At 49.6% G+C, this 10,579-nt stretch overlaps 1 protein-coding gene across 1 annotated transcript; it reads right to left on the reverse strand.

The window, feature by feature from the left end:
* Positions 1-342: 342 nt before the first annotated feature.
* PRDM14 (PR/SET domain 14) lies at positions 343-7,401 on the reverse strand. The gene is made up of 7 exons (XM_051768911.1): positions 6,864-7,401; positions 6,507-6,563; positions 6,281-6,438; positions 5,832-6,099; positions 4,066-4,268; positions 2,491-2,592; positions 343-513 (listed from the first exon to the last, which is right to left on the reverse strand). The coding sequence occupies exons 1-7, from the start codon at positions 7,399-7,401 to the stop codon at positions 343-345; spliced, it is 1,497 nt and encodes a 498-aa protein (XP_051624871.1).
* Between the last annotated feature and the right edge of the window lie 3,178 nt (positions 7,402-10,579).

Here is a 10,579-nt window from a genome sequence, read left to right on the forward strand (position 1 = left end):
AAGGTTTTGGGGAGGTCAAATGCCCTCCCGTCTGTTAAAATTAGGGTATGGGAGGAAAGGACAGGTTGAGTAACTAATATTCCAACTTCACCACAGTGTGGCATCAGGGTGTACCCAAAAAACTCCTGTCCCCTGGGCTCAGTCATATGCCTTGGGTCCAGAGACTGTACCTACCTCAAGAGTCACTGCACGGGTGAATGTCACCTCCCGTGGTGTGCACACAACCATGGACAAACAGATACACACACACTGATACACACATGAGCTGGTCCAGGACACACCCACAGGGTTCCCAACTAATGAACAGTGTGGATCCTCATGTGGAAGTTGTAATCCTCCTGCTCAGGGAAGTGCTGGCAGCGTGCAGCCCTTCTCCTTGCTGTGCGTGCGCCGCACGTGGCTGTCGTGGGCTGCATGTGAGGCAAAGGCTTTGCCGCAGTGCTTGCACTTGAAGGGCTTCTCCCCTGAGTGCTGGCGGATGTGAGTGCGCAGGATGCTGGATGCTGTGAATGCCTGAAGGGGCACAGATCAGAAAGGGGATGGAGCTGGAAGTAATTTGTTTTCACATATGCAATATCCACCTTCAGCTAACCCAGATCCTACCAGAAGCCATGTGACCTGAAAATTAAGTCCGGAAATAGCTCACATCCTCAGATAATTGGAAAAAAAATCAAAAAACCCACAGCAATGAGGGATCAGAAGCCAATAGCTATTGTTATATAGATGTGGCTGAGTCTAGGGAGATGGAGATAGATGAAGCTCAGAGAAAGATTTCTGACCAGAGACACCAGTAAATATCTTCCTTCATGTCAGAGGTAAGAAGTCAATACTGTCCTAATTAGCTTTGCAGCTCCTTAGTGTTTGGGAAATATAATGCAAGCTTTTCTTTCAACTTCAATTTTCTAGGTTAAACCCTTTCACTGGTTTGAGATTCAGCTGCTAGAATTCATCCATGCAGTCCATCATACATCTTTTGCAGGTTCATTTTCCCTGCTCCATCATTACTCTTCCTTCAGTCAGATCTTCCAGCCAGGTCCCCCACCACTACACACACACTTGAGTAGCAAAGTGTGCACTTTCCCACTCTGTCACAGACTCTTCCTCCCATTTGGGGATAAAACCCTCTCCCCAAAATTCGATCACGAATGTTGCAAAGTTACCAGTGTTTTCCCCATTTTTTCTTTTCCCAGGACACTTTGCAGACCACACACAAGAAATTCTCTCTACTAAGTTTTCGCAGCAAATGGCAATACACATAAGACCCTGGAGGCATTATATCAAAGGGGCCAAAATGTGTTTGAGGGACAGAACAGTGATGTTGATGCAACACTGTTCCTTTAATCTCACAGCAAAGGAGTTGGGAATGCAAAGCCACCATTAGAGGTAGAAGGGGAAAAGGGGAATCATGGTTGCATAGGACAAGCAGGTGAGGATTCTTTATAACAGCTCCTGGTTTTCCAGCCTCAGAAATGATGGCTATGTCCAGGATAGGTGCATCCTGAACTAGCAGTTTAACCTGATTCAATCCACAGCAGTCAAATGAGAACTAACTGGAGGCTGGTCAAGGGTCGCTAGAGATCTCTTTACTACAGTAGAGCTCTTTACCTGTAGAGCTCTGCCACCTCCTTCTGTGATCAGGAGATAAGGGATGACATCTCATCCTAGACCCTGCCTACAAGGGTTCAGGATCTTTGGGAGACAGAAAAATCTAATAGCCAAAAGGAGCATTTTCTAAGGTTCGTTACTTCAGGACACTTCAGCTCTGTGTTAGTCTAGCCAGTCATAAACAAAATGTCTCTCTCCCAAATCAGAAGGAGCTGACAACATGCTGATGGTGTTTCTGCATTGCATGGACACTCCATAGCACCTGGAGCCCTACCAATATTCATCCAGCAGCAGCCTGTACCATCCTCTATCTGCTGGGAGAGCTGTCACTGCTTTCACAGGGAGAGCTCACCTGAATCATCCCTGCTGTGATGGGCAGTAGCAGCTGAGCACATTTTTGATCAGTGCTGTATGGCTCTGTTTGTCTTCTTTTCCAAACGAAACCTCCATGCCCAGCTGCACATCTACAGCCCTCTCATTTCAAGGTAAGCATGCACAAATCCCTATTGTGCAGGTTCAGTTTACAGACCAAATCTCTTTACGGCAATCCACAAGCAGTGTCACTAGTATCAAAAGCTACCTATCTGATGAAAAAGTGGGATACTGGATCTAGATGCATGCCTTGGATGGTATTTGAAATGCTCTCAAGCTTTCCTAGACCTTATTTCTGCAGCAGATCACTGAGCTGGGATGAACCACAAATTCTATATCAGATGGAGGCCAGATCTTGTTTCTTCAGTCTTATCCAGCCCTATCACTTTAACTCACAACTGCCCAGAATATACAGACTTACCAGCTTAAATACAAAGCATTTTCTTGAAAGAAAACAGAAAAGAAACTAAGGATAACAGAGGACAGATGGAGGGATGGGACAGGATGCCTTACCTTATTGCAGTAGACACATTTGTAGGGGCGCTCCCCAGAGTGAACCCTCATGTGTTTGTTCAGGCTGGAGGACTGAGTAAAGCTCTTCCCACACACAGAGCACTGGGGGCAAAAAAAAAGGGCTGCATAGTTAAAAACAGCATAGTTAAAAAGACAAAGCATGCATGTGGATGATGTGTGCATGTATGCTTCCATATATTTATATATATACACATGTTATGTATTTAAGTATATATAAACACAATAGTAATTATAAGCAGTAACAATCTAAAATAGCCAGAATTTTAGTATGGTTTTAAGAACAGATTGATTATTATATATATAAAAAATAATGCAAAATTTTAAAATTTTTCATTGTAATAGTTTCAATAACATGAACAGACAATGTCTTTCAGTAATAAAAATCTGAGTATTTCTCATCACATTTTAAAAAAAAAGTAAATCAAGCTCCACTTGCTATTTTTTTCCTAAAAGATAAACTTACTAAAAAAAAAAAAAATCTTAAATTGACCTCTTACAATAATAACCATTGTTTCAGAAATGTGGAGTCAGTCATAGAACTAGAAAGGAAAAGGGGAAGAGGGGAAGAGGGGAAGAGGGGAAGGGAGGGGAGGGGAGGTTCGGAGAGGTTCGGAAAGGAAAGGAAAGGAAAGGAAAGGAAAGGAAAGGAAAGGAAAGGAAAGGAAAGGAAAGGAAAGGAAAGGAAAGGAAAGGAAAGGAAAGGAAAGGAAAGGAAAGGAAAGGAAAGGAAAGGAAAGGAAAGGAAAGGAAAAGGAAAGGAGAAATTAAATTGTATTTAACACTTTATATTTAATAGAATGTTTTTCATCTCTTACTAATTCCATGTAGATATTCTGACACTGTAATAACGCCATTTTAGTTATAAAATATTTTCCTGGAAAAAAAATCACATTATTGTAAGATGATTTATAAAAAGGTATTTGGAGAATTTTAGGACTCATTTAACTGTGCCATCTCAGGCACTTAAATTTGCCCTTCCCAAGCCTTTAGAAAAAGTCTGATTTTCCAGTCTCAGAGAAAGCCAGTGCTGAGCAAGGTGTTTGGTGGAGATGAGTAAAGTATTTTAAAGATTTGCTTTCATCAATTGAAAATCTGGTCCACATGGAGTGTAAAACCTTTGACTCCTGTTTGGATCAACAGAAACATATACAGACGTCGGCCAGTTCTCAGACCGCAGGGGGGGTGTGTGTGGGAAACAGACATGAGACATCATCATTCCTGATCCTGGATAAGGGAAGCCCCACACTATTTAAGAAAAGGAGTAACAGCCATATGAAAATATCCAAAAAGCCCAGGAGATAATTCGTTTCATTTTAAACTCTTACTGACACTGTGGGGTTTGTTTTCCCCATATAAATCCATTACATGTCTCCAACTAAGCTTTGCTGCACAAGACAAGCTCCCCCTGCACAGGCAGAGCTTCCCACCAGGGAACTGCCACGGAAACTGGAGGAGGGGGAACATCATCAGCATCTTACCTGGGCCAAAAAAGACTTCTTAATCAGTTCCCCCAGAAGAGCCAGTGACTGAGGAGAGACCCGGGAGCAGGCTCACCTTGTGAGGTCTGTGCTTTTCGTGAACGTGTAGAATATGGATTCTCAGCCTGTCTCTTTTTTCGAAGGATCGGTCACAAAGGTGACAAGGAAATTTGCGGTCCCCCTGGTCCACGCAGCGAGTGTACTTGAGGTGTTTGTCCCGATAGTACTTGTAGGCAAAAACCTTGCCGCAGCGCTCACACTTGAAGCTGTCCCCGGCTTCTGTACAGCAGAAACGATTACACCACACGTGCCATTACACCACGGCAAAAGGGACTCAGTTCAAATCTGCATCCTTGTCAGAGCTGGGACCCAACGGGGAATTTAAAGCCTCTGGGAGGGTGATAACGGTAAACGGATGCTGGCAATATCATCAACAAAATACAGGTCAGGTCTCCTAAGCGCTCTCTCCTAAGCGCTCGCACAGCTCCTTTCCAAGGGAGGGGGACAAACCAGAGCCCTTAGTCTGCTAAAATGACTGGCTTTAACTACTGACTTCAGCAAAGACAGGATTTCATCCTTGTAACTCTATAAACAGTTAGAGAACCTGTGAAAACCCAGTGCAGAGTCCCACATAAAAGCGTCTCCCCATATGGAACCATTGCCAGGTATTTCTTATTTACTTATTTATTTCTTATTTACTGTCCGTAAATTTTACCTCCCATCCCCAAAAGAAAATAATTTTGCACACCTTTTCTATCGTTTTCAATTACGTACCGAACAAAATAAGACGTTTATTTGGTTTTCTTTTGTATTTCAAACCGTTTGCAACCACTGAGTTTAGAAACAACACTGGAAAACTTTAAGATATTTTTGTATCCTTTTCTATCTTTAATAAAAGTAACTTTGGTTTAAACTTTAAGATGAAACGAACGATTTAGTTAGTCTGAATTAAACGCTTCCAGACAACAGGTACAAAAATTTCCATTCCAAATTTCCATGCCAATTTGCTTCTCTCCCCTTCTGCTGCACCTGGCCGACACATCCCTTCCCCGCTCCAAATCTTCCAGCATTGGCACAAATCTCCACAAGTTTCACTTTGAAGAACGTCATACTTTCAGCACATTACAAGCAGAAGTATCCCACCCCACTCTCCGGGAGTAAGTGCATTAGCCACTTCTTTTGCAAGCAATATCGACACTGTGGGATCTGAACGACTTCAGCCTGCCCCATTTACTGAGAGCGTTACTTGCATGAAAAATATCACTTAGTCAGGTGTGCAATCCTAAGATGAAACAGGACCAAAAAAGGAATGACCCCGAAAAGCCCTTCTTCTCCCCAAAACGGCACCTCTGAACAACGGCGCTGCGGGGCCGAGGCAAGCTCAGCCCAGGACGACCAGATGTTTTACAATCGTCAGACCAACACTTTTAACTCCCTGAGGAACCGCGAACTGAGACCAAGCTGTCGGGGCAGAAAGGGGCGCCTCTTGCTCCCCGCTGCCGGCAGCCCTCGGTGCAAGCCACAGGCTCCCCGGCTCCGAGGGGAAGATGCTGCTTTGGGATGGTGGAAGTTGCAGGAAGGGGCGGCCGACGGTCGGCTCCCCGAGAGGGCGGGCAGATCCGGGGGACCGGGGCTGCGGGACCATCGCCATCTCGAGCACCCTCGCGGTCACCCGCCCACCGGCTCACCGCAGGGTCTGGCAAATTTTTAAAATAAAACACAGCTGGAAAAAGGTGATGTCTGTGTTTCTTTACCTCCCTTCGTGCCAGTCTAATCCCTGCTAGGTACACGTCTATTGGGAAAAAGGGGCAGCATCCCCCGAGGAGTCGCTGGAAGGCTCACCTTCGGGGTGCTGCGGAGGCTTCCCTTCCGACATGGCCTTCAAGCTGATGGGGATGCCCAGGAACTGCACGTAGCAATCACCGTACCACACCAGCAGCTCCTGTTTAGGGAAGATTTCCTTGCAGGTCTCGTAGAAGATTTCTCCCTGACACTGGATAGCGGTCAGATTCTGCTCCTCGGGGAATCTGGCACAGTTCACCAGAGACATCCAGTTACCAGCGGCGCCCTTCCCGTCTATGAAATGGCTCAAGCGACCGTATTCAAAGATCTGCAGAGCAGAGAGAACAGGATCAGTTTTGGCCAACCCATCCCGCACGACCCGCTCGCACCAATCCCACCACCCACACTGGGTTGAACCCTTCTTGCAGGCTACGGGAGAGGGGTGGCCGAAAGCCTCGCCCCGACCCCGCGCTGGGGCTGCAGGCTGAGCCCAGCGATGCCTCCGCTACCTCCCACATCAGCGAGCTGTCGTCGTAAGTCTTGATCTCGCTGGTGTTGATCACTTTGCCTTGGAAAGGGCCGAAGCGGACTCCTTTGGGGATGGGGTCCGTGCAGAAGACTCCGAGGTGAGACACGTCCCCGTAGGCCAACCGCAACACCGAGAGCCCTGCGGGGGACAGGGCGCTGAGTGCGGCGCGGGCGGCCCAGCGCGGACGCGGGCGGTCCTGGCCCTACCTTCGGGTAACTGCAGCGAGTCCCAGTCGAGCGGCGAGGCAGAGGAGTCCGCAGCGCCTGCAGAAGAAGGACCCCTTCTTCAGCCCAGCACTGACTCTAAAGGAGCGGGTCCTGCCTCCCCGACAGAAGCCGCATCACTCCCCGGCCTTTTCAGGGTGTGGGCTCATAACACAGGAAAATCACGGGGAAAAGAAATCCAACGTGCCCCCGGCGATGGCCCTTTAGCCTGGCTGTCGCGGGATAGCCTGTACCCCTCTAGGAGCCGACCTGAACCCCCCCGCACACCCGGCTTCAGGCACATCCCTGCCTCCCGGTGCCACCCAGTGTCCCTCTCGCCGCCGTCGAAGACCCCGTTACCCGAGCTGGCGGGGGACACCCGGAGCCCCGAGATGGCGTGGAGGCTCCCGGTCGGCTGGTTGCTCCGGAGCGCCCCGTACAGCACCGCGTTGAGCTCCTCCTCGGTGAAGCGGTACTTGCAGCTCTGCCCCGCTGCCTCGTCGGCCCCCGGGCTGCGGGCGGTCCTTAGCAGGGGGCTCGGATAGGGCGGCGACGGCGATCCCAAGGCCCCCGTCCCGCGGGCCGAGCCCTCGCTGGGAGGGAAAGGAACCGGCACCTTGGTGTAGAGGGGCAAGGGGAGGCCAGGGAAAGGCTCGGCTGGCAGGGGAGGCGGCTGGGTCAGGAAAGCGGGGACCCTGCTGAAGGAGAAGGAGGGCAGAGGCGGGGAGGAGGGAACCAGCCCGCCCAGGGGTTTCAGGGGCTGGAAGAAGTCGGGGGCCGCCTCGAAGTACTGGACGGGAGGGAGGAAAGAGGGATAGTAGGAGGCGAGGCCAGGGCTCATCCCGAGCGCGTCTCCGCCGTCTCCGGGGACCGACTCGCCGGACAGGGACAGAGCCATGTCAGGACGAGCCGTCTGGGAAGGGAAAGCTGGACTTGTCGGGAAGCGGAGGGGCAGACAGCTGGGTGCTGCCAGCGCAGGGTCCCGCTGCGGGGCGGGGCGGGACGGAGTCGCGGGAGTCTCTGCTCTCTGCCCTCCGCCGCCAGGCGCCGTCGAGGCGAGCGGGCCGACGGCTGCCGGCCCCCTGCGGCTATATCGGCCTGCGTAGCGGGGTGGGGGGGCAGGCGGGGGCGGCCCACCCTGGGGGTCGCACAGCCCCGGGGGCGGGCGGGCGAGCAGGGGTGCCCCTTCCCCAGGGCGGAGCCGCAGTTATTCAGGGCTGCTCCTCTCCACGTCGGGGTCGGAGGGGGAGGCGAGGGCGGGGAGTCCAGCCTTCCGCACCTTCCCTGCCGCCGGCTCTGCCCTCCGCCTCGACAAGCCCCGGCCGAGGGCCAGGCCGTAGCCCGGGGGGCTCAGCCTCTCGCCAGAGCAGGAGGTCGCAGTGTGGGGCTGATGCTCGCAGAGGATGACCACATGCTGCCGGAGGCGAGGGCCCTGCGGGGCAGGACCTACGGCCCCCACACAGTGTCTCGGGGGTTGCAGGTGTGAGTTTTGGTTATGGAAAGGCAAAAAACACCTCTGAAACTCCGATGACTGGAACACGCAGCAACAGCACGTTCTCAGTCCCTGTAGGTTTCACGGCCACTGCTGAGGTGCTTTTACACTAGCTTGGGACTGTCTGTTGGGTGCATGGCAGAACACTGGGCTCTTGCTGGGGTTTTCAGGGTTCCATGACCAGGCCTACACTAGGACCTGCCCAGAGTAGGACCAGGGAAAGACATCTGGCCCCAGACTTGTGCGAAAGTGTGGGGTGATCTCCTTCTGCAGGATTTCATCCTGGTTTTTATGGTGTTTCTCCTTCCAGGTGGCTACATGGCACAATTGCTAAGAAAAGGGGACTTGAAAGGGGCTGAAGGATCACAGGGGCCCAGGTGTGCTCCCTGCTGGTGCAGGGAGATGGAGAAATTTTTAGTCCAGGACAAAACCCCATACAGCATGGGTTACTGCAGAGCTCCCTCTTGAGTAGCTCATTCCAGCCTGGGTGACACTACACATGCAGGTGTGGAGGGAAGGGACAGGGTGTGCTCTGCTGCACTGCAGAGAGCTTGGGGACTTGCACACAAAGGTCTCTCTCAGAGAAAGGCAGCATAGGGTTTCCTGAGGCAAAGCAGAGCATGAGCCAAACTGCACACAGATTCAGCTGGAGATTTAAATGCTATTTCAGTGGATATAGGTGCTGTACTTTTTAATTTATTAATGCTCCATGTGATCCTCTGTAAAGCATTGCCTTCATCCCAAAGAACAGATGCACTAGGAAGCACTTGAAGCAGTCTCAGACAGAGAAAACCACGGCTCCAGACACTGCCACTGCCTGCACTTGACTAAAGGTGAAGCCATCCTTTCAAACCTTATTTCTTATCTGGTCTCAGTGAAGTGCTCTGAAATAGTGAGTTTGAGAAAGAATCTCTGTCTGCCCCTGGGGAATGAGGGTGTTCAGGCCACACTCCCTCAGGGACTGTAATTCCTACCTAACAGAAGTTTTGATTTGCAACCTCCCCTTATTTTTTTTTTTTTTCCACTCAGGACATAAACACTAAAACAGCAAACACAAGCACACAACACTATTGAGAGAGACCCAGAACTGATCCAGGCTCCCTCAGCTTTCAAGACCCGTTCCATAGCCAGCCCAGCATATCCCTGTCCCCAAAGTTGAATAGGAACATTTAGGTATTTTGCATTAAATGTATTGAGCTAATTCTCCTACCTACAATCTCATTCTCCATCCTAACCTCTGTTTGTAAGACAAAAGTACTGAATACACCAGGGAAGCTAAGATGCACAGAAGTCTTAGGGACAAGGTAGGAATGCAGCTTTCAGAAACTTGCTTAAGGTAGTACCTTAGCTGAAATTGCCTGTTTTTTTTGTTGTCTTCTTTTTTTTTTTTATTTTAAATTTCCTCTGCGTTGTTCCAAACCTCTGTTATTTGTAAGACAGAATTGATGTTGTAGTGCTTTAGGAAACAGTTTCAGGCAGGCAGTTTAACACGTCTTTATTGATGCAACAGTAGCATAAAAGTAGTACCACCATTATTCTGATTTCCAGGAATAAATCTTTGAGCTCTGATTGCACAAAAAAGTTTGAGTTACATTCAGAATTAAAGTGTTGACAGATAATCTACGCTGTGTCCAGGTATCAGAGGACAGGAAGAGGGAAAGGGACTTGTGGAGAAGACATGCTCAGATTGGAGATTCATGAGAAATGAATACAAATGCAATGTGAAATTTTTAAATTCTCATCAATAGTTAATTGTAGAGATGCCCAGAAATAAAATGTTTCCTTTTTCTAGAAGCCTGATGACACACAGCCCAGGAAAGGAAAAGGGCTTGAGGCACTCTTGTCACTATACTGCAGATAAATCTTTAGAGGCTTTAACATCCCCATAGGGGTTAAAGGCATTTATTGCATAAAAAAGTCCCAACCGTGGGGAGAGATGTGGGGGACGCAGAAGTGCAGCCGCTTAGAGGCACCCCCAGCAGTCTGGTCAGCCCTGTGGACCCCCTCTCTGTTTTTATGCCTTTTTACAAAGTAACCAGAGCAGTCTATTGGCCTCCCTTCCCTGCTGCACGATTTTAGAATGTATTCATTCTCTGCAGTGATGTGGGGATGCACAATTAAGACAAGCACCAAGGGACATCCTGTGCAGGCTGCTTGCATAGCATTCACAAGCCTAAGTGACCTAAGTGTTGTCGCCTAAGTGACCTAAATGTTATCTCCTTGGATTGATCCAGATGTCTTGATCCAAAAAATTGCATCTCAAGCCCTTCTGTCCTCCTCTCAGTTTGGACACGAGCTCTTCATCATCACTCTTACGCCCACTCTACATCTTCCTTACTCCAGGCTTAAACTGGTCTGCCTCCTTCACATTCCCAAACACACAGGTTACACCTACAAGCAGCCCCTTCCTCCTCCAAAGATCACAGCAGCCCCTGATGCCCAGCTTCCCACGTGTGGGCTCCCTGTGCCCCAGCACTTACACTGACAACCACCTGCGGCATGGACATGGGAATCCCAGCGATGGCACCAGATGGAAATAACCTGAATTGCAATTTAGATCAGGTCAGAGCAGACACGGTTTATT

This window comes from Manacus candei, unplaced genomic scaffold (assembly GCF_025592945.1).
Source record: "Manacus candei isolate 608988 ecotype Guabito, Panama unplaced genomic scaffold, ASM2559294v1 h1tg000008l, whole genome shotgun sequence".
Lineage (NCBI taxonomy): Eukaryota > Metazoa > Chordata > Aves > Passeriformes > Pipridae > Manacus > Manacus candei.

Coding starts and splice junctions, on each gene's coding strand:
- PRDM14 (XM_051768911.1), bottom strand. CDS start 7,401: ATGGCTCTGTCCCTGTCCGGCGAGTCGGTCCCCGGAGACGGCGGAGAC. Junction 6,439..6,506: donor CTCGCTGCAGTTACCCGAAG/GTAGGGCCAGGA, acceptor TGTCCCCCGCAG/GGCTCTCGGTGTTGCGGTTG. Junction 2,593..4,065: donor AAAAGCACAGACCTCACAAG/GTGAGCCTGCTC, acceptor TTTTGCCCCCAG/TGCTCTGTGTGTGGGAAGAG.